The 24,145-nt window shown below is 42.2% G+C and overlaps 3 protein-coding genes across 11 annotated transcripts in view; 2 read left to right on the forward strand and 1 right to left on the reverse strand.

Annotated features, from left to right (window-relative positions):
* The window catches only part of DPYSL3 (dihydropyrimidinase like 3), a 113,321-nt gene extending 109,651 nt beyond the window's left edge, over nucleotides 1-3,670 (forward strand). For both annotated transcript variants that reach the window (XM_082454177.1, XM_082454178.1), the window contains exon 14: nucleotides 417-3,670. In XM_082454177.1, the coding sequence (XP_082310303.1) occupies nucleotides 417-505 (89 nt within the window). In that variant the 3' untranslated portion in view covers nucleotides 506-3,670. The remainder of the gene's footprint in view (nucleotides 1-416) is intronic.
* Nucleotides 1,159-24,145, reverse strand: part of STK32A (serine/threonine kinase 32A) — a 132,738-nt gene continuing 109,751 nt past the window's right edge. For 5 of the 7 annotated variants that reach the window (XM_082454249.1, XM_082454252.1, XM_082454247.1 and 2 more), the window contains 5 exons: nucleotides 20,596-20,712; nucleotides 18,071-18,196; nucleotides 16,700-16,825; nucleotides 10,450-10,514; nucleotides 1,159-10,053 (listed from right to left, as the gene is read on the reverse strand). In XM_082454249.1, coding sequence (XP_082310375.1) covers nucleotides 9,960-10,053; nucleotides 10,450-10,514; nucleotides 16,700-16,825; nucleotides 18,071-18,196; nucleotides 20,596-20,712 — 528 coding nt within the window. In that variant the 3' untranslated portion in view covers nucleotides 1,159-9,959. The other 2 variants (XM_082454253.1, XM_082454251.1) reach the window with 2 other exon arrangements.
* Nucleotides 16,814-24,145, forward strand: part of PPP2R2B (protein phosphatase 2 regulatory subunit Bbeta) — a 689,017-nt gene continuing 681,685 nt past the window's right edge. Inside the window, exon 1 of one of the 2 annotated variants that reach the window (XM_082454200.1) lies at nucleotides 16,814-17,377. The gene's annotated coding sequence lies outside the window, so the exon portion shown is untranslated. The remainder of the gene's footprint in view (nucleotides 17,378-24,145) is intronic. The other variant, XM_082454205.1, reaches the window with a different exon arrangement.

Raw genomic sequence — 24,145 nt, forward strand, 5'->3', positions numbered from 1 at the left:
CTCCCACAGCCTCAGTCACCTCCTCTGTAAAATGGGGTAATAACAGTACCTGCCTCAAGGATAGTGGTGAGGACTGAATGAAATGATCTGACGAGTATTTCAAATGTTGCTTGTCACAATGAATGTGAGCAGCTGTTTTTCATGTCATTCCCGTTGTTCTTTTCATTATCATTGTTATGATGACGAGGGTCCGATGAAATCCAGTAAGACCCTGGCTTTTCCTGGCAAAGGCTTGTTTTCAGGATGGTGGGTATGAAAAGCCTGGAATAGCTGTGACAGACTGGAATGGAAGTTTCTTGGGAGATGAGGAAGGCATTTAATATCTTACACTCTTCAAATTAATCCATTTTCTCTCTTGTCCACACCCCCCTGTCTCTCTCCCTTTTTAATCCCTGGGAACTTATTGCCACCTGCAGGCACCCAAGTGGATGAGGGGGTCCGCTCGGCCAGCAAGCGCATCGTGGCGCCCCCTGGAGGCCGTTCTAACATCACCTCCCTGAGTTAAGCGACCCCTCCCCTAAAGAGAGGGGCAGAAGCAAGAAGCGATTCTTTTGAAGCCAAAATGGTACACCGATATTTAAGAAGGAAAGTGAATCCAAACAGTTTTGATCTAAAGAATCAATAAGCCTCAAGCCTTATGTTTCTCCAATGTTAACGCTCGCTTGCCTAGCTTTACGAATATTGCTTTGTTTTCTGTTTATGCATAGCCTTGATTTGTTGGACGCCCCTACGCCCCATTTACATGCATGCAATCAGACAGGCCACTAAGGTAAAAGCATCCGCTATATAGTGTTGAGCGCGTGTGTAGTGCTGCATCTTACGACAAGGGGACATACAAAGCTGGGACGTCAGGAAAATGAACGAAAGGGACGCCGGTTATTTGGGGTGAGTGGGTGGTGGGAGCCCAGAGTAAGGCAGAGGGCTCAGAGGGACTGGGGTTGGGTGTGTACGGGGGAGGCGGGTGGGTGAGCATAAGGGCTCTTGTGTATTGTGTTGATGAAGTACATTGATTTCCACGGAAGATGGCCACTCGGGGCAGCTGTCACGCCATCACGGTCCCCTGGGGTCTGCAGAGAAGGCAGGCAGTCTTCGGGTTCCGGACTTTGTCACATCCCCTCCTAGTAGATTTTATCCCTTGGAACATTTTATTAAAACTCCAAAACACCAAAACCCAACCATTGCTTCCACCTGCTTGGTCGTGCCAGTGTTTGGTCGGGCCTCTTTCTCACTGTTGCTTTCAAATTCTTCTCTTTCCTGGGTTGGGAAGGAAGAGGGGAGAGAGGAAAAGACCTCTCTCTTCCTCTTGCCCCCCTGCCTCTTTGGTGCTCTTAAAAGGCAGCAGCTGGGAGCGCGGCACAGGCCCTGGGGGGAGGGCAGCCACGCTTAAATAGCGCCTCTCTCTAAACACGTGTTGGAGCTCACCTCTCACCGCTCTTTGCAAACCGAGGCAAGCAGGGGGCTTCTCGAGTTAGGACTGGAGCTGAGATGGGCTTCTCTTGCCAGGGGTGAGTGATTCTCTTGATCTCCTAAGATCCAGGTACATCCATGACTGAATATGATTTTTTTGTCGTTATTGTTAAAAATCTGTTTGCTTACATGTTCCCTAGCTTTTATTACTAATAGGGAATCTCAGCTCCTATGGGAGGCCAGCAGGGATGTGGGAAAGCCAGTCTGGAACAGAAGGAGCACGTTCTGTGGCCGTGGTTCTCTTTGTCGATTCTGAACCATCGCTTTCCCCTTCCGTTAGCATATCCTTTAGGGGAACTTTTTGTTTTAGTACCAGAATCTCCCAGTGAGTGGAAGTGACATGACACGTAAAGGAAATTAGCATAAAACATTGGCATCCACCTTGTCTGTCAGACATGAATGTCCAATTCCCTATCATGCCACTTCTGCAAATTCAGCTTTGGAGCAAGTTCTGTGAGCCCAGTGAGAATCTGTAGAATCAAGAGGCCCATATGCAGGAAAAATAGATTCAACCTGGGATCAGACTTCGGTGCTCAGGGGATCCAGCTGGTAGATCCCGCAAGTCTGTGTACTATATACTTTCAAGAAAAGAGCAGACCTCGAGCACCTTTCAGGTGCTTAGGAGAAGCCATTATCTCTGCAGGTTTTTAATAAGACCAGAGAAAAGGGGACACTTGGCTAAAAAGGAATTTGGAAATAGCCAAGGAAGAGGATTTCCCTAGCAAGCTACTTTCTGTTCTAATCATGAAAAAGATATTTCCCTTCATAAAAGGAGTCTTGCTGTTTTTAAGGCTTTTTTCATGGTGACTTTATTTTAAGGGAAACTTAAGTGAAGGGGAGGATGTAGCTCTTGATTTATAACTCAGAGATTTGGGGGCCTGTGGTACAGCAGAACTCAGAGTGACAGTTTTGCAAGCAGAGGAGCAAGTCAGATCTGAAGCATCTGTATATACGCCTCATTGGCTGGGCTGGGCTTTAGGATACGTTGCAGTACCAGCTATAACCACCAGATGGAGGAAAAGACACGTATATGACTCTAGTCCGAGCATCCACTTATGTGCCCTCTGCTGCTCTTACCCGGCCTGAGTCCAACTCATCCTCCCCATGACCTCTCTGTGCTTTGAAAAATAAATCTTTCATGGCCAAGTTGGTTGCACTTGGGACTTCTGAATGAAACACTCAACCAGAACTTTATATTCTACACAAGTTTCCTATGCTGTAGGAACAACCCCTATATGCCGTCACGATGGGCAACAACAGTATCTGAGGAAGTCTCCCTGTCTTCACGTACTATTAGTAACTTTCCAAGCATAGAAAGTTCTGAGGATTCCAAGAAAACTCCCACCATATTCTTGACTTTGATTTCTGATGCCTTGTTACTTAAGTTAAAATTTATATTCAAATGTGCCCTGTTCTGTGAGACCCGTTAAAGAGCCCTGTCTTAAGGGTTTAGGAAGAGAACCTGGAGGTGAGTCACAGCCCTCTCAGAATTCCCTGGCATCTCATCCGCGTGTGGGAGGCCATGCCGGGTCTTCCGTCTCCCCCAAGCTTTCTTTGCTGTCTCATCTCTTGGCCTGGCCCCTCTCCAAGGGGGGGATGGCAGTCACCTGGGCTTCTCGCTGGGCCGGCCACCATCTTGGGTAGTTGAGAAGGTATTAGTAGAACTGTTAAATCAGCTGCCCCACTAGAGATATTTCCTCTAAGCTTTCTAAAGATGGCGGTGTTGTAGTTATCCCGAGAACGGGTGTCTTCAAAGTCCAGTCATCCTATGGCCTTTTTCTTCATGACTCCACGCAGAGAGTCATGCTCTGCTCCACAGGCCTCAATCCCAAGCCTGCACTGGGGCTCCCCCTGAGAAATCTTCCCAGCAGCTTCCTGCCACAGCTTCCCAGGCCTTCTCCCCTGGAAAATTCCAGCTCGAGTCCCAGTGTACACATGGGCTGTCCTGAGCAGCCAGCATCCCTTGTAAGTTCCCTCTTTGGAAATGGTGTGTGGGTGTGTTCAGTTGTGTCTGGTGACTATGGACAGACAGTAAATCTCCCTGTGATCTGTGGTAGCTGTGAGGCAGCTCTGGAACGCAAAGAGCTGTTTGCTTTGAACCGTGAAGAAAACTGTGTTTTGAGTTTAGCTGAGATTAAGAAAAAAAAGTTCATCAAGTGACTGTTAATGTAAACCTGGTTATTAAAATAACTATAAAATCGCAGCTGTCGTTGTGTAGCCTTCTTCTGTGTGTGTCATGACGGTCGACCTAAAGTGTGACAACTGCACCATAGAACTGACAGGGTTAGTAAGAGGGCACATCTGATGTAAACCCTGAGAAAATTTGGGAGTTTCTCTCTTTTCAGTTGAGCTTGAGGTTTTGTTTTGGCCACAGAGTTAGATGACCATTATTAAAACTTTGGGGAATAACTAATTTTTTTTAATGTTCATCAAATTTAGCATTAATGTACAAGGCCATTTGGGATAAATCTAGTTGAGTACAGAACAGATCCTGAAAAGTTTTGTTTTGGGTTTTTTGCTTGTTTGTTTAGGTCATCCCCTTAAAGCATTTTCTGCTTCTTTCTAAAAGCTTGGACTTTGAGAAAATTCAAACAAAGCATGTTTCAAAGTATATTCTTTAGCAGACTGTTCCCAAGGTGTCTAATGAGTGTGGGGAAAGGATTGTTTACTATAATAATCTGAGAGATTTAAAGTACATATCATCAAGTTAAAGTCTCTGAGAAATTTTATGTCTTTGAAAATTTGTCCACCTTCTATATCATCTTTTACGCTCTGCCAAACCTGTTATACTAAACCCTTTTGGGGAAACACTCCTGGATCCAACTAGAATTTATGCAGGGCATTTTTCATTGCAAGTGTTAGACGTGTATAGGCAAAGAAAAATTTTTGGAAAGGGTTTTTTAAAGCCTGGTGTAACTGAAAACTTCAGGGATAGATTTGGGTAGATTGAAGCATAGCTGGATCGAGAATATTGTTTCTCTCCATCTCTTAGCCCTGCTTGCCTTTAGTAAGTGCTTCATTCTTAGGAAAGCTCTTTCCGGGTGGGAGCAAAACTGACCATCAGCGCCTCCAAGTTTGCATTTTTTACCTGCTTAAGAGATTTCAGGGGGAGAGGGTTCTCTCCGTAGTGCCAGCCAAGGAGACTGATACTGATTGATCCGGCTTGGTCACGTGCTCACCATTGACCTCGGCACTGTGGCCTGGAGACTGGGACTGATTGGCCACACCTGGTAACACCCGGCCCCTGAGCCACCTGAACCACGTGGACTCTCCGTAACTCGAAGAAAATCAATTTGTGATCCCAGAAGAGGAGGGCATGGAAGCTAGGCAGATAAACACGGCAGGTGGCCATGGCAGCATTCTCAAGCCTGCAGGGCACGAATGTTTTCTCAGCACAGTATCTGTGTGTAGGCTGGGGCAGGTGCGGAAGAGGATCAGGGGATGGTAGTTCCTGGTGAGTTGCTTTTATGTGTGATGAACCCCCCTTGGTTTGGCAGAACAAGGCCGTCCATACAGGAGCTCAGAGTGATAATAGCTTTTAACACAGTAGCTCAGAAACCACGTCAGAAGCTACTCTGAGCGTATAAGGAATTATTTCAGTTTGACCTTCAAGGTTTGATGATTAAGAAGCTTTTGCCCATAGTCGCATTTTGTGGCTTGAACTCAGGACTGGTGAAACACCTCTCCCTGCTCATGACAATGGCAGCAGCTGAGCTCTGCTTAGGATAAGCTTGGGTGTAAAGGGCAGGGTCAGTGCTTAAAATGATCTCAGCCTGCAGGGCTCTAAAAGGGATGAAGCAGTTTTTTTTGGTTTTGTTTTTTAAGTTAGTGCAATTCACACATTGACTTTCACACCTCTGCGGACTGGAGGTATTCAGGGCCGAATCACATCCACCAGGTGGGGAATGAGAACACTGAATAGGAATAACAAGGTCCCTCTGGTTTTGAAGAACTTTCTGGAATCAACTCCGCTACCATCAAGCTATCACAAGGAGAACACCAACCATGAGCAGGAAATGGGATGAAAGGGCCAAAGCAGCCTGCAGGAATGAGGTTGCATCCTTAAGGCTGGCATTCCTCAGAATGGAAGGTCTAGCTCCTGCCCTGTGATCGGTGGATGCTGAGAACAAGATAGGACACTTCCCATGACCTGGACAACAGAGTACTCTGCATGCAGGACTTCAGAGTCCACAAGACTTACGAGAACCTATCCCGGGAACCAGCTAGCCTGTGGCTGCTAAGCTGTTGTGGGTCTGAGAGGTGATTGGAAGGCCCCTTGATTCTCCCCTGAGGCAGAAGTTGCTTCTGGCTGCAAGAGTTCAGAGCTGTCTGTTAACCTTCCTGTCCGGGGATACGGGCCTTGGACCATCCGCCTGCTGCTTGGGTATGCGGAACAGGACAAAGATGTGGAGGGGTAAGAAGGCAGACTGCTGAAAAAAATGTGCAGGGACTCTCCATGGCCTTAAGGTCATAGTGAAAGGCAAAATCCAGAATTCTGGGCTGTGCTTCCTTAGGTGTGAATACTGGAGGAGTCAGGTTTTCAGTTTCTACACATGTGGAGCAGCTAGATTGTGCTGCATTTCATAGTTCTAGAACATCATCTCTAACATTACATAGTTCTAGAACATCATCTCTAACATTCCATGGTTCTAGAACATCATCTCTAACATTCCATAGTTCTAGAACATCATCTCTAACATTCCATGGTTCTAGAACATCATCTCTAACATTCCATGGTTCTAGAACATCATCTCTAACATTTCATAGTTCTAGAACACCATCTCTAACATTTCATAGTTCTAGAACATCATCTCTAATATTCCATAGTTCTAGAACATCTCTTACACCAGCTTGTCTCTGGTAAAGGACATTCCTCACAGCAGGAAATGGAAATAAGAACAGGTGACTTTGACCCTACCCCTAGGGGAAACGATTACACACACACACACACACACACACACACACACGGCTGACAAGGAACAGTGGCTTATGGTGTACAGAAGACATTTTAATACACACAGGCACACTGACAGTACATATGCTACAGCTCAACAGAAGCACAGATTTCCCATCCAAGGGCTACCTGTTCACAACAGCACAGTTTGTGAAGTGTGTTTGGATTTTTAACATCAATGTTAAATATCAGACACACTGAGATTGTAAGAAACGGTAATCACAGGCACAGTTTCTAGGAAACAGGAATTTGTGTCGACAGAATGCAGGGACAACTGGATACTGAAACAGTTCACTGCTTTTCATGCCTTTTCATTCAGCCCTTGAAGAATTAAAGCCTTAGCATTACTGTGTCAGCCAAAAGCAGCAACACTGGCCCCTGCTAGCTATATGACCCACTCTTTCTCCCTAGTTATTTATTTATCCATCCAGTCTAGAAAAGCTATTATGATATGAAGTTTACTTTTTTCTGGTTAAAACTTTACTATCTGAAGCAGCCTAACCCTAATAAATTAAGTTACCCTAATTAATGGAGTAATGCTCTGTGTGGCTTGACATTCATTCCTGCCCTAGCAATGCCCTCAGCCAAAACCAGTGCTGCCTTTGGGGGTGTGAGCCATTAGCAAAGCCTTTCCTTCCATGGAGTCCGGGTCATGGCCAGGGTCACAGGGCCGCCCCACCCATCCACTAGCGGTCCCCGTGGATGCACTGGGGTGGGTGACCCTGCTACAGTGCCAGAGGGTTAGAACCAGGATGCTCCTGGTCTTCCAGACCTGCTCACTTTTCAGATGTTCCACACAGGTAAGGGAGGAAGCTGTGAGGAGGAAAAGATGCCAGAAACGCCGGACAAAAGGAATTAAGAATCACCCTGTTTTCTAAAATGCTTAGCCCTGAGCCTTCGTTGTCACAAACCTAGATGAGGTACGTTCCACCCTGTAGGGTAGTAAATTTTAGCCCAAGTTATGGAATAAAACCCAAGGATCTGATTTCAACAGCTAGCAATCATGGTAAGGATTTAAGAATTCTTTTATTTTTTGGAAAACATTTTTGTCCTAACACTCAAAATGTCCAGTGGTGGCAGGTGCTTAAAATCAGTCATTCTGTACTGATGGATGCAATGCTTTTTCTTTTCTAATTTGAAATATCACATGGTGGGTCTGTAACCTGATTAGGACTGGAAATCCATCTTACCTCTCTAGTCAGTACATCCATGGTTCTTGACAGCCCGTCCCGTAAGGGTGCTGTAAGCATGGAATCAGGTCATTGGAAGTAAAAACTAGGGATTCAACCTACAGAGGTTGTATTGGGTTCCTATCTCATTATAAACTGTATAGACGTGAAATGGCACAAATGATTAACTCCCATCCCAGTGGAGACCCTACCAATCCCATTGCACTTGGGTAAGTGTTTCCCAAAGTCTCTCCCTTGGGATGATATATATAAGGTCAGAGCGAGAGAAAGAATCAGGTAACTGGAGAGATGAGTCGACAGCACATCAAGGCTTGAATTGAAATAAATGAAAGAAATTGGTAAACATGCAAGTGGCCCCTGACACTCCTGGTTACCAACCAGGAGCAGAATCTGGTCACCTCCTTATAGCTCTTGTCAACCCATTCCCCCTCCTTGGGAAATTGAGCCAGAGTTTATAGTGTTTGGAGAAAAAATAGCACAGACAAATGATGTGGGGGAAATGTAGAGAAAAGGAATCAAACAAACAGAACACAAGAGCTGGCTTTTAATTCTTAACAAAAAATATGGTTACTCTTAAAGTAGAGAGACACTATTTCACAGCTTTTCAAGGCCAGAAATTTTGGGCCTGTTAGCTCAGTGGGGAGAAAACCATCAATGCTGAGTTAAAAGTTCAGCACTGGCTTTCTGCCCATGTCTAGTTGCCCCAGTGTGACCTCCCTTCTGGAAAAGTCCTATGTAGCTTGCGGCAGTCTCTGTTACTTCTGCCCATTTCCACCTGTCTGGTCTCCCCTGTTGCCAGCTTACTGCCACCCTGCTGAGGCCCATAGTCTCCCTAAGTAAGGACAAGGTTTAGGTGACCTGAGTGGCCAACAGTTAAAGCAATCCCCCACCAACCCTGTTTATTCTTGACTCTACCCAGCAGCATCTGTGAGTTGCCAGAAATAGTTCTTCTGCAAAGATCTTCTGTGTATCAGGAGAGTAGCGTTACATCGTAACTTAGGTGAATTAAACTTTGTGTTTGGCAAATAAATAAATACAATATAAAGAAAAAGTGAAATATCAATACTATTTTAAATAGGGGATTCTGCCCGCCATTCTTGCAGTAAGCACAAGTAAGTATTGCTGTTCCCTTAATCAGTCAGTCTTAGACCTCTCAGATGTGTGGGCACCCCATGGTTCTAAGCACGTGATTCTAGTTTATAAAGGCATGTATAATCTGTTCAACATTTTAGTGCATCTTTTATTAGCCAAAAATGAGACCAAAAAAAAAAACAGAACCAAAAAAGATGACTCGTTTCATTAGTGAAGGGTCTCATGATATTGGGCTTCTCTAAGAAAAGATACTCATCATATGTTGTGTATATTAAAGGAATTTTTCAAGGGTAAATTTTACTCTCTTCCAAATTCACCTCACATTCTAACAGACTATAACTCCCGTATAAGATACAACTTCAGTGTACTACAAGGTGGAGGTGCTTTCAATGTGACAATGTTCTTTTCTGATGCTCTCCGGACACAGGTCTCTGATAGTCTTAAGAGGACAATTAGCTCTCAAGGAACATGCTTCTAGAAGAAGGCCAGTGGTGTGCTAATAAATATTTCACAACTGGCTTCCCGGGGCCGGGTGGGCGGTGGGGGCTGGAAAGGGTGGAAAGCCCTGATTTGTAGCATCTGCCAATTTCCATGATGTAAATACTTCCACCATCACCAATTTCAACTCTCAACTTCACATCACTGTACGGGGTGCTGGTACAGATGCGCATAGTGGCTCTTACAATTGATACAAGCTGGTACGGTGTTCTGACTTCAGCACACCACTGGAAGGCCCTCATCAATCTGTGTTACTTATAATCTGGTCCCACTCATTTCTTCCTGAATGAATTCCTTACTCCTATTCAGTCGGATTTGGGGATTCTGACCAATTCATGAAGTTTTCTAACTCTGAAGAGATTCACTCCATCACCCACCTATGTCCATTTGTCACAGTGTAATTAGGAGTGGAAAAATAAATCTGCGTCCAAATATTCCTTTTAAAATAAAAATAGAGGCTGTTTAGAATAACAGAATGGAGAATGGTGGCAGTAAAAAGGCAGCATAAGGCTCATCTAGTATTACGTTCTCGTTTTAGATGAAAAAACTGAAGCAGAGAAAGGGGGTAAGTAACTTGCTCAAGGTCACACGGTGGTGAATCTAGTTCCCAGGAGCCTGGGGACTCTTCCCTGGGTCATGCTGCCTCCCTCCAAAGGTATTCAGTCACGTTTTCTAAGGTGTGTGAGGTGTGGAGAGGTGAGAATTTCTGTCAGCTCTTCCTGATGTGGAAATGTCCCAAGAAGAAGATGTTGAGAACTTCAGAGGTTGTTATTCTGGCCATCCTCTTCTTGTGGGTCTTTGGTTTGTTCCAAGGCTTGATTGGCTTGTCTTTTATTAAAGTCCTTTTTGACTCTTAAAAGGAAAAAAATAAAGTGGGTTTATTCATTGAAGTGAAAAAGAAAAGATTTAAGCTTTTGAAATGATAGCATTAAGCCTAACAATTTATAAAGAGGCATGAGCCAGGGTAACTCTTAAAAACATCATTGATTTTAAGTGTTGATGTCCCCATTCTTCTGCCCTTCCCATCAACAGAAACCTGACACTAAGCTAATTTACCTATTACAATTTTTGAAATCTCTTACAAGAGAAAAAAGTTTCTGAATTTTCCAGATTTTCTGTCATGGATATGCATCATTTTTGTAATCAGAAAGAAAAAAATGTTTAAAACTATATTAAGTCTTTGCAAGTTGAATCTGGCTGAAACACTCCATCATTCGCTGAGCTGCTATTCTTCCAGGGGTTACTTACTTCTCTCTGTTGAAAATTATGAACTCCTTTTGGACAGATTCAAGGTGCTCTTGAAGAAGGCACATCTTCCGGGTGAACGTTGAAAAAAAATAGAGGTATAGTTAGCAGACCAATGAAGATCCTCAAGTAGCCATTAACCTACTGAGTGTCTGTTAACTGAGTGGCCCAAATTGATGAGGACCAATGTGTCCTCAAAACAGATGCTATCTGAGAGTTTGTAGCAGGAGTGAGACCACAACCAGATTAATAGAGGAGCATATAGGAAAGAAACAGGAAAAAATACATCAGCTCTCTGCTCCCCACAATGAGGCAGCAAGGAAGACCTGGGTTATGGTTTATGAGCTTGATGTCTTTCAGCCATTTAGCCCAAGAAACCACGGCTTCAAGGCAGATGGGCACAAGGGTTTATTAAGCTGGTCACCTATTTGCTTCTCATCTCCTGGCCCTCATGTAAAAGGTTTGGAGGTTCTGAAACCAAGTCCTCCTAAAACTGAGTTCCCCTGCCAAGTTTATGATTAATCTCTCTGTCCAAAACTTTATTCCCTTTTCTGTCCTGCCCCTGTTCCCCTCAGGATTCAAAGAGAAGGGGAGACTGAAACTGAGCAGGACCCTGCGGGGCCTTCCCGGGTACAAAAGTCCCTCTGTGCCCCCATTTTTCTTTGTAGAGAAAAAAGGCTTTAGTCTCCTAGGCATTTCCCAAGTTCCAAAGGGCACTCAAGCAGTTAATGATGAGGACAATAGAATCACAGGACTCCCATTTCCTCCTGAAGGGAATTGGATAACAATCTGATGCATATCTTTGAGTTGTTATGTAGAAACTCAGACCCCCCAGCCAAGTGGGGGGATGGTGACTAAATGCTGACCAGAGCACGTAGACCCCAGGCTGGCTGGAACCACAGGGTTGAAATTCCCAAAACATCACCGTGTTCCCTCGCCACCAACCAATCAGAAGAAGGTCCATGAGCTGAACACGCATCCTAGGACCCTATCGTGCATCCTATGACCCTCTCTCCTAACACTGTCTTTAAAAACCCTTGTCTGAAAGCCATCGGGGAGTTTGGGTCTTTTGAGCCCATCCCCTCCTCCCCTTTCTCCTTGCTTGGCCCCTGCAATAAACCTTTCTCTGCTCTAAACTCAAACATTTCGGTTTGTTTGACCTCCCTGTGTGTCAGGCACACAAACTTGGGTTCAACAACAGTTCTACTTGGATTTAACGAGTAGCCTAGAAACATGTCTTCACACTGAATTCTGATTGACTGTTCCCCTCAACTGCACTGGGGCTGATTAACTATACTTCAGTTGTGGTGAGCAGCCTTCTTCATTTGTGACTTTCTCACAGATTTGCAAAGCATTTGCTGCTTCACTGTCTGGCTGTCAATATCTCTAGATGACTTTTCCAACGTAATGAGAAAATTTAACCTCAAAGAAATGACCATCATCAGGCCCAGGATAGTGTCAGCCCCAGATCAAATGTTTTAAAAGTGTGTAACAAAATACTTCCAAATTACTTCTGATGACAAATATTCTTCTCGAAGGAAAAAATATCTTTCATTCATTTTGTTTTTAAATCTAGGAATTAGAAAATACTAAGTCTTCAAGTATCAGAGAGTTTTTTTTTTTTTTTTTAACCTTTCCTGAACAAATATTTAAGTGCTGGGAGAGTAAACTATAAAAAGGAGAGGAAATTTTCAGAGAAGGGGTGGGGGGAAGCAAAACAAAGGAGAGGAAAGAGATTCTGCTACACCTCACTCTTAAGTTGGGGTACCTGTAACCCTGAGGGTTTCCAGTATCAGTAATAGGGGACATGAAGCTATGGGATAAACATGATCTGATAGAGCTCCTTGGAGCAGCAGCTTTACCCCAAGATTGTAGAACAAATATTTTTAACATTAAAATATTACATAAAAATATATAAATATATAAAATATTACATAATGTCTTAACACATTTATATAATACTTTATATGTTTATATGTTTTATGTTTTATATATGTTTGTATTTTATACATATACATGTTTCTATATTTATGTACATATTATGTATGTATTTATATTATAGATATAAAAATATATAAATTAAACAAATAAATACATAAACATACAAAATGTTATATAAAATTTAACATGAAGATATTTAAAATATTAACATTTTAAAATATTTTAACATTAAAAATCAAGATTATAATCAATAAAATGCAGAAATTCACTCAAGTTCTTTTCTCTGTCATATAACTGTTTTATTTAAACAAAGATGTAAAATGCACACTCAGAGATGAGTTTGTGATGTGGCACTGCAGACCCTATGAGTCCCACCCTGGCCCTAAGCGCTCATGTGCCACATGTTCTTTTTCCTCTGCTTTAGTTGGAAAAGTTTAAGAAGTGCAGCTACATGGACAAGTCAACAGGAGTAGCCAGAATGAGAGTATGAGGGAAAGGAGTGGGGAGCAAACAGAATGGAGGAACGAATGAGTCTTATGTGATTGAGAAGAGAACTACTGGTTAAAAATCTTAGAATGTGCTTCTCAGGGATGACAGAGCAAACAGAGATTAGACTGGTGTAAGTAGAGATGGCATCAGAAATATCTGAAGGGTTTAGAGCAGGTGGAAATCTCAGGAGGCAGAAAAAGAGGACTTAGGTCATTTGCTTCCATAGCAGGCAGACTGGGGGTGTGTCAGTCTTTTTGGTTCTTTACTTTAAAGGGGCTGATGAGCAGAGGGGGTCAGTGGAGAACATCCTGGATGCAAAGAAAACAACAGAGGCATCTACCCTGAGCATGAACCAGAGTCATGGAGAAGAATGAAGTTAGAAGTCAGGAAGTCGAGTGGAAAAGTAAAACATAAAAAATGGCTAACTTTTTTTTTTTTTTTAGTGTTAGCACTTTAATTTTTTTTTTTTTAATTTTTATTTTATACTGGACTATAGTTGATTTACAATGTTGTGTTAGTTTTGGGTGTACAGCAAAGTGATTCAGTTATACATATAGCTATTCTTTTTCAACTTCTTTTCCCATTTAGGTTATTACAGAATATTGAGCAGAGTTCCCTGTGTTATACAGTAGGTCCTTATTAGTTATCTATTTTAGATATAGTAGTGTGTATATGTCAATCCCAAACTCCCAATCCATCCCTCCCCCACTCCCTCTCCCCCTTAGCAGCCACAGGTCTGTTCTCTGTGAGTCTGTTTCTGTTTTGTAGATAAGTTCATTTGTGTCATATTTTAGATTCCACATGTAAGTGATATCATATAGTATGTCTTTCTCTTTCTGACTTACTTAGTATGATAATCTCTAGGTCCATCCATGTTGCTGCAAATGGCATTATTTCATTCTTTTTTATGGCTGAGTAATATTCCATTGTGTATATGTACCACATCTTCTTTAACAATGGCTAGCATGTTGGCAGACATGTACTAATTGACTCAGAACAGTCTATGAAGTAGGTAGCAATACTAACTCCATTTTATAAATGAGGAAACTGAGACACAGGGGGAAAAGGAAAACTTTAGTGCTTTTACTTTATTTAATCACAGCCTGCCTTCTACAGCTGTAGATGGTAACAGTCACTGCATACCTGAATCACCTGAAGAACTTAAAAAATCCTGATGCCCAGGCCACACCCCCAGATTCAGCTGAATGAATAAACAAGCATGATGATAATGTAGGGAGCTGCTAAGATTGACTCTCACATTTTAAAATCCTTGAATAGAGATAAAGTGCTACTTGGAGATTCACCATCTTTCTGATTCTTCTTTGAGGGAAGGCTACTCTTTGTTTTGAAACAAAATCCTTTTTATTTTGCAATGGAGGCTATAAGATTAGGAGAAACTAGAGCAAAATGATGGCACAGGCAGCTCCAAACCCCCAACCCTCAACAGAAGCATAAGAAAAACAAACAGAAACTGTTAGGGCCAACACCGTCAGAACTCTGGAAAGCAAGCAAAGGTTTATAGCAACCAGACAAACACGGAATCAAGAAAAAAGCAACTGAAAAATGGTCCTGGTGTTTAAGGAAATCTCTATCAAAATATTATCTGAACACAAGCTAACATAACAGAGACAGCAGTGGTGGTGCGTGACGAGGAATAGTCTTTTTGCAGAAGAGTTTGTAAAAGTCACTCAAAAATGCAAGTACAGCCTTCAACAATCAAAAAACAGCAAACCCTAGAGAAGGAAGGGGAGAATCTGATTTCTGGAGTTACTGGATTGTAATAGTCAACTTGCAAGTTTTCAACAAAAATACCACAAGGTGTACAAAGAAACAAGAAAGTATGGCCCATTCAAAGAAACCAAATAAACTGACATAAATCATCCCTGAGGAAGCCCAAACATTGGACTTACTAGACAGAGACCCTAAAACAACTATTTAAGGTATGCTCAAATAGTCAAAGGAAACCATGGAAGGAAACCATATGTTGGGCCACAAAACAGGTCTCAATAAATTTTAAAAGATTAAAATCATACAAAATATTTTCTCTGACCACAATGAATGTAGCTAGAAATCAAAAACAGAAGAAAAACTGGAAAATTCACAAACATGTGGAAATTAAACAGCACATTCTTAAGCAACTGATGTGTCAAAAAATAAATCACAAGAAGAATTAGGAAATATTTTGAGGTGAATGAAAACAAAAATACAACATGCCAAAACTTAAGAGATGCAGAGAAAGGCAGTGCTCAGAGGGAACTTTATAGCTGTAGATATCTACATTAAGAAAGAAGAAATATCTTAAGGTCAAGAATGGCATAGTACAAAGGTCGGGGCGGGGGAGGTAGACAGATCATATAGAGCATGGAAGGCATGGCAAAAGTTACTCACAGATTGCTGTCATCTCTAAAACTTTAGAAAACTTGTAATTAAGATGATGTCTTGTACTTGGCTACATTTGGGGGTCTGTTAACAGAGGAGCCTGCATAGGCAAGCTTCCTAGGTGCAAAGGAAGGAGCTGGCCTGGAGAAGCTGGTTGGTTATGATATGAAGAAGAACAGATCATTAGGAGGAAGATGGGTGAAGTAAAAAGCAAGCAGCAAGACGGGTTTGTGGCATAGCTAAGCATTCCTTGGAGGGCCCTAGAAAACACTTAAGGATGGGAATCTGGTAAGAGGCCAGTTCTGTGAACAAACAGGATGTGGACTTTGGTTCACTGACCATTAAAGGGTATAGTAGCCCCTGAGGACTAGAGAAATTAGGGACATTGAGGATACTTATTTGTTTGCAGAGCTATTTTCACCACAAGACTATGCAATCTTTGAGAACAGGGATGTCAGTGAATGCAGGAATAATATCTCATCTATATCTCTCTCCAGTGTTGAGCACAGAATGTGGCAGATAATAGGGATTCAATGAAAGTAGCCTAAACAATTGGATGGGGGGAGGGATAGAGGGGTGGAGAGATGGAGGAATGAAGGGATGAAGGGATGGAAGAACGGACGGATGGAGGGAAGGAGGGATGGAGAGATGCAGGGATGGAGGGAAGGAGGGATGGAGAGATGCAGGGATGGAAGAATGGACGACCATTAGTTGAGTGGGTAGGGTGATGGGTGGATGATTTTGTGGATGAATGGATGGCCATTAGGGGCAAAATGAATGTTTGTTACTTTACCATCATTATAATAGGCAGAACCACATGTATAAAATCCTACTGAGTCCCTGCAAGTTACTGTATTGAAATCTGACCTCGAACTCTGACAGAGGATAATGCAGTTAGTTACAAAATCAATTTGACTCAGCCTGAATTCCAGCAATAGTGCTCAACCGTATAAGAATTCTGTCTTTTCTGTGAATAGATACTCCTCACTTCTGCTAGCCCTGATATCACAAGATTCTGCATCTGACAAAGAACAGACACCCCTGTCTAGGGTCGGCTGCTCCCAGTGATTCCTTGGAGTGTGGCCCAAAACAGCCATGTGTGTACTTTAGAACCAGTCCATTTCCATCATTTTAGGGATGGTCACCGGACCTAGGCTTGGCCAATTAGATTCTCTCCCAGGAGGTTGCAAAGTTTGAATTGAGAGCTGGGAGAGGGCAGTAAGGGAATCAAGTTAATTGGCAGAAACCTAGGGAGGAAGTCCACATGTGACATATTGCTGCTGGGACCCCCCAGAGCTGCCCTTTCAGAAGCTGGGGTGTTCAGCTCCGCCTCACATTCATGAAGCAGCCAATTCTCGTGGGAGGGCCGCCCACCAGAAGCTCTCCAACGAATTGCAGCTGCCATGAAGATTCCCACGACCCTGGGTCTGAGGGGACTGCTTACCTGAGAGGAATCACATTTCCTCATCTTCTCCTTCTTGGCCAGGCGCTTCTTTTTCTTGTGAAGAGGCTTGGACTCCAAAATCATTTCTTCGAGCTCAAAGGTGGGGTCGCAATTCAGCCTGCCTTTCTGCAAGGAAGACAGGTTGACTCACTCCTTAGATACCTGTATCGTTCTAAAACTAGACCCAACCGAATAAGGAGAATAACACTCCGTCCTGCAGGAGCAGTCCAAGAATAACCAGCTGGGAGTCCCGCTTGAAGTTTGAAATAATTTATTGCCAGCCTTGCTTTTCATGTTCTTTGATTTTGTATTTTGTTTATTTTTCTAAACTCCCAAGGAGCCTTCCATGAGTTAGAAAGGAAATCCTATTATAAATATTTTTCTAAAGTTTGCCTTTGGGGCTGTTTCTTGAAGTGGGTTCAAGGGTAGATCAGAATCACCTGAGTTGATTCCCAGTTTCCCCAACCAGGAAAGTGCATGTTTAACGAGCTGCCCAGGTGATTCAGATTCACAATTAAGTCAGAGAAGTCCAGGTAGAAGGTCTCTCGAAGCAGCGCTGACGGCTTATTGCGGGGAGCGTGGCAGAGCAGAAACAACGGGAAGGGTGCCTAGATCTCCACGGCGTCATGCATCACCCACGGTGCAAGCGGCCCCTGCTGGACCCTGCAGGGTGGCCAGGTAGGACCCCACCCCCCTACTGCTCCGTGAGCTTGTTATTTCTGCCAATCTGCCGACAACTGAATGTGTAGAATCAGGCTGTGGGGAGAGAGAGGAGTCAGAGCGCTCACTTGGCCCCTTGGCCGGAGCTTCTGGGTCTGGCTTTTACCGGCCGACTGCGGGAGGCCACAGATACCTTGGCCGGGTAGAGCCAGTGGGAATTATTTCGCTTTGGCTATTAGTCATTGGGAATATGGTTCCCAGCATAGAACTACCAGAGGAAGAGGGGTGCATGGTAAAGATAAATACCCCACCCCATCCCCAGCAGCTGTCAGTCCTTTGACTCAGAACTCCTTGGATACAAATTTCTAAATCTTTGGAATCAGAGAAAACTTTTTTTTTTGTTTTTAAATTGGCAGATTCCCAGAAATGACTGTTTGTAGGATTAGGACTTCTTTCCATAAAAAGTAGGCCACAAAACGTGGTTAGGAGCTAGAACGCCCAACATAGATCTAGATTAGAATCCCAACTCAGCTGTGTGACCTTTGGTGGCCAACCTACCCTGTGTGTGCCTCAGTTTTCTCATCTGTAAAATAGAAATCTGGGCTGTCTTACAACATTGGCGTGTTATCTAATGAGACCATGTGCGTTTCTGGCACACAGAGTTATGCACATTGAATGAGGGTTACTATGGGTTTGTTAAGATTGACTCACGTTAGGAATAAATCCTGGAATGAGCCTCTTCTGCAAAACTGCATCCCAGTTCATATCATTCATATATGGGAAGCTTTGAATATCGGACAAATGGGAAAACCGTTGGTCTGGATTCGGTTCCAGTAGCTGCCAATGGAATACAAACACCAAGATCATGAGGAAGGTCAAAACTTGGAGTGCAAAAAATCATACAGATTCCCTATGAATATTTCCAAGTATAGGATTGAAGGAAACAAGTAGTGTTCTCCTTTCTTAGCCCCATAAACAAATAATATAGATGAGTGGTCAGAATGAGTTTTAAGTTGGTTTTTGTAAGTTGCAATGTGGTGAGTGAAAATAGCTTGTCCTACTGAGTCAAACTTATGTTTGATTCCTGATTCCCCAACTTAGTAATGATGGGCAAGTTTGTTCTCTAAACCTCAGTTTACCCATCTGTAAAAAAGGGATAATAAGCTATTTCAAAAGGTTTAGCTACGATTAAATCAAGCCATGTATATAAAGTGACCAAGAGAAGGTCTGTTCTTCTTACGTGGAAAATGTACATTGGTTTTAACAAATGAAATTTATTTCACACTAAAAAATTTAGCAGTTTTTACCACTAATCAAAATATACTGGGGTGACACAGATAAGATGTAACTAAGGTTGCTGTGATAGTTCTGGGTTTTATGAACTGGGATTAAAGATTTTTTCCCCTTTAACCACTCCAGAGCCAACATCATTTCAATCCTGTGGCTCAAATGGAAAATAGCAGTTCCACTTGAGAATGGGCCTGGAGGTGACAACTGTGGGTCATCAGTGTTCACTTTTGGGATAATAGGGCTGTCTTGGAACTAAGGAAAATTTGCTTATGGAAAATGACCCCTGCCCCCATTCTTTATCTTTGACATCACCAACGGCAATATCCCTATTCCAAAACAGAACACTGGACCCATAGACAAGAGACATAGGTTTAGAATTCTTAGCCCCCAAAGCTCTTTTCCTTGACCAGTTACAACCTGGGCAATTTCCTCTCTTCAGAAAAAAGCCAAGCTCATCCTCTTAAGCGCCTCCATTCTTTCTTTCACGTAATTATTCACTACACATGATTGAGCTCTCACTACAGCTGTCCTTAATCTTTCTGGTGAACACAGGCACCTTGAAAAGCTGAGGAAAACTGTGGACCTCATTAATTCAAATACCAGATTCTGCCACCTGTCATACTCTGTGTTAAGTGCTGAAGACACCACAAACAAGTCAGACGTGGTCCTTCCCTCATGCAGCTTAAAGGACAGTGGTCATTAACCCAAGAGTCACACACGTGCAGTGTATAATCTTAAACTGTGAAAAATATGATGAAGGAAAGTTCGTGCTGTGTGATCTGACAACAGAGGGAGGCTCCCAGAGGAAGTGATACGTGAGCTGAGATCTAAAGCTGTGCTTCTCAAACTATGCAGAAGGGCCAGTTATTTCTCTTTGTTTGTTTGGTTTAATTTCCAACCCACTGAAGTCAATATGTGGTGTTACTGTGCATGGCTAGTATGGAACACCACACTGTGTGCAACTTGTGATTTGAGTTCAACATCACTGCATAGGCTTGGACCCTATTCAGTGAGGTGAGTCCACTGACCATGTGCTTTGAGGTAACAGAGGTATCCAGTTGCTATAAAAGTTTTTAAATGCTTCCCTCAATTTCTGTACGTGTTATGGACCTGTTGGAAGTAATTCGTGGACTTGAACCAGTCAGTGAATCGCATTAGTAGTACTGACCTAAAGGAGGGAGCTGGAAGAGCTGGGGATGGGAGCAATGTTCTAGGCAGTGAGACTAGCATGTGCAAAGGCCCTGTGGTTAGAGAATGACATATGAGGGTGAGGAGGGGGAGGGCAAAGAGGAGAGAAAAGAAGCTCAAAGCAGTTTGTAATCAAAAGGGGGGCAACAGTCCAAAATAAGACTTGAGGGGTAGTTAGAACCTTTATACCATACAAATAATTTTGATCTTTATTCTAAGAACAATGGGAAGGCAATAAACTTTGCATTGAACAGATCCCTATGGGGCACAGCAGAGAAGAGAATGGAGTGTATAAAAGTGTACTGGGGCAAACCAGTGAAAAGGCAAGACTTGATGGCAGTAGGACTAGGAAGATAGTAGTGGAGATGGAGAGAAGTGACAGATTCCGAAGACATTTAAAAGGTCAAATGTGAACATGGTGATGAACTGGGTATGCGGATGATGAATGATTTCCGGTTCTGGCTTATATTAGTGGGTGGACGGAGAGGCCAGAGCAGGAACGCTGGAGAAAGTCCAGGAAATAATGAGTTCAAGAACTCCATTTGGCACATGAAGTTTGAGATGTCTTTGGGACATTTAAGAGGACGTGTGTGTTGCCTTATTAATGAAGCCATGTATTTGAAAGCTGTTAGCTGCAAAACCCACTCTGGAAATGTATTTATCATGACTGCCTCCAATATTGTAACTTAACTTTTAACTTTAAACCAGAGCATGGAAGGAAGCATTGCTTCCTTTTGTCATGCATTTGTCCTTCTTACCTTTTTAAGAAGTGACACCATTTCCTGTGACCAGGCAGAAGGGTAAGTCACAAGCGCCGTCTCAAACATGTGTGCAATTTCCTTGCTGGAAGTACTGGAGCGAATATGATACGGTCTCTTAAGGGAGAGAAGTAAGAGTCTTCATTTTTAAAGGGTAAAAGAAAAAATGTTGCTTTGCAAATGCTTCCAAGCTAAATTTTCAACCAGTAAAATCTAAATAGCATTTTCTAATGCCCTCCAGCCAATTGTTGTGTTGCCATATGCATATGTGGTCCACGGTTGCCAGATTTCCTACTTTTAAAAAAGCATACCAGAAATCTATAGTTTCTTGTGAAATCTTGGAATTTTTAAAAGTTGGTAACCCTCTGGGTCAAAGGAAACATTTCTATGGGCTAAATCCACGTCTGAGATGTCAGTTTGGAACTGTTTTGTAAGGTTAACTAATGTAAGTATTTACCTAAAACATTGGACAAGTGCTCAGTAAATGGAAATTTTAAAAATTGTTATTTAAGTGTTGATTATAAAAAGATTCAGAGTTTTACCATACACACACCTCTTTTTACTTGTTCGAATCATAATGACTAAGCTCAGGTTAGAAGGTTACCCAGAAGACTTCAACCCCAGTCCCAAATGCTATGAGCTGCTAGTACTATGGAGTGGGGTGGAGAATTTTGTGATGAGGCAAAAGTATTTTTACCTCTGAGAGAACCAGATTCTTCTATAGTCCTAACTTGGGGGAAAAAGAAATTAAACAAAACGGTGGCTTTGTTATAATTTTCACAGATATCCACTAGAGGGCAGCCTTTACCTACATTGATTTCTCTGTTTCATAAAGGATTCACCCTGGGATTGTCTCTCTTTATGTGAAGTGAGCTACTTAAAGCTGGAGATTTTACCATAGTCACATTTTTGCCCATGGGACCTAGCACCTAGTGAGAGCTCATTGCATGTTTGTTGAATGAACAAAATTTTCATATTAGATTAACCAACAACAGGACAGTGAATATGGATATGTACATTTATCAAGTGCCTGACTCTTTCGAGATAATAAATGACTGTGGACCGATTTCTCCCAACTAAATTGGGAGAAATGGAGGAGTTTAATTTTTTCCTTGTTGTAAATCATTATTAAAAGGTAACATAATGTAATTAAGTGTTGGAGCTCTGAAGGCAAAAGGATTTGAGTGCTAAACTGGCTCAGTCAATTTGAGTTTCAATTCCTTCATCTGTAAGATGAAGTTACTTCTTCTGTAAAATGAACCACCTTAGGGGAGTGTTGGGAAAATTAAATGACATAATACATGTAAAGTTCTCAATAGAGTGGCTAATATATATTAGACATAATACAGGAGAGATATTATTATTGACATAAAGGTAAAAAGGATGGTGGCTATAGATGTAAATAATGAACAGCAAGATGAGTCATCAAAAAAGGTGATGTGAAGAAAGGCTTAAGTCTATGCATGTTATGTCAACGGCAGTTACCCAGGGAACCAGGAAGTGCTAGGGGTTGACTCCCTAAAAGGGAGATTGACCAAACTTTATTTATTTTTTTGTTGTTTCCTTCTTTTTTTTTTTTTAATGCTATTCTTCTCTGCTTACATTCTTTTTATTTATGTATGTATGTATGTATGGCTTTGTTGGGTCTTCGTTTCTGTGCGAGGGCTTTCTCTAGTTGTGGCAAGCGGGGGCCACTCTTCATCGCGGTGCGCGGGCCTCTCACTATCTCGGCCTCTCTTGTGGCAGAGGACAGGCTCCAGACGCGCAGGCTCAGTAGTTGTGGCTCACGGGCCGAGTTGCTCCGCGGCATGTGGGATCTTCCCAGACCAGGGCTCGAACCTGCGTGCCCTGCATTGGCAGGCAGATTCTCAACCACTGCGCCACCAGGGAAGCCCCAAACTTTATTTTTTTAATGCAAGGTTTAAAAACTCCTCCCGCATATTTTCCTCCCTCAAGACTGAATAAAGGATCATAGTTAATTCATTTGTCTCAGTAATGATACAGTGGAAATAACCCTTGTAACTCAATATCAGAAAAAGAGTGCCGGGTACCTTATCAGCGTCATCAATGTTTATTGACTGTTTGCAAGCCAAGGGCACCGTGGGTCACTACATGTGATTCACTGCATGTTTACCATGAAGAGCTGGGGCAGGTTGGCACACCAAGTTTCCTGGGTTATATGCATGTGCACATATATTTTTTCTTTTTTCTAATTTTCTTCTTTAATTCATTGATGTCTCTAAACCTGCTTTTGAGACATCTAAGAACACAAAATGCTTTGATAAACTAATAAAGGAACTGACAAATGCCACAGGCAAATGGCTTAAGTATGTTGTGTTTTTTTCATTTACTTTAGGCCATATGACTGAACGTAATATACATATATTTAAATCCTCATACTCTGTCGACTTGTTCAAAACACTCAAATTACCTTTGTCTTATACAATAATGTATTTTTCTAGTTCCAAAGTTTAAAAGCCACATTAAGCCATCAACAACCAGAGCTTTTTTTTTTTTTTTTTCAACCAGAGCTTTATATTTATTAATTTACCAAATATTGATTGAATGCCTACAATGTCCCGCACCTCTGCTGGGCCCTGGGGATACAATGAAGACAGGACAGATGGGATTTCTACAGTGGTAGAGCCTACAGTCTACTCAGCAAAACCATAAATAATAACAGAGACTGTACACACACACACACACACACACACAAATCAGTGGAATACATGCTATAAAGAAAAATTACAGTGTGCAATGACAGGATATAGCAGACAATTTTAGGGCAGCATATAAATTAAGAATGAGAATATAAAAAATAACCAAGGTGGAAAAGGTCAAATGTTAGATGGGACAAAGTGAGGTGTTGTGATTATAGTCTTATTTCAGGAGTACAAAAGCAAAAGAGCTGCAGCCAAGGATGTACAATTAGTGCAGAACGACGTACGTCCCTATCGTAAGCTAATACTATGGATAATACAAAATTAGAGAAGACGTGTACCTTGCCTTTACAATGGCAATGCGAGCGGGGACACAGAGAGATGACAAAGCAGCTTAAGGGCTAAGGGACCATGGTCAGGAAAAGATCAGACACCACAGGGATGTTTCAGGCACATTTCCCTTTGAAGCATATATTTTTCTGTTAATCACAATTTGTAAATGTGGAGGAAATGATTGTTTAGCACCCTTCTTCTGTGGTTTAGTTGTGTTGCCAGTTGTAATTAAATGTTGGTATTTCATTTCTTCAGATAAGCTATATTTTGAAACATAATTACATGCAGGCTCCTTGGTGATTCTTTGTGAGAATGTGTCAGAATTGTTTTGTAGTGACTTGTTCCTCTGTACTTTCAACAAGCATTTGTTATGTACCTGTTGAAAGCTAAATATTGTGGATAATACTAAACTGTATAAAACACTGCCTTCGCCTTTAATAAATTTACAGTCTGATGATATAGAAGAGATTAAAACCATAAAAATAGATATACCTGGAAACATTTACAAGGGCGATACATTTGCGAAATGGATTTAATCCTAAAATGTAAAATAGATT

Source organism: Balaenoptera physalus, assembly GCF_965194825.1.
Source record: "Balaenoptera physalus genome assembly, chromosome: 3".
In the NCBI taxonomy this organism is placed as follows: Eukaryota; Metazoa; Chordata; class Mammalia; order Artiodactyla; family Balaenopteridae; genus Balaenoptera; species Balaenoptera physalus.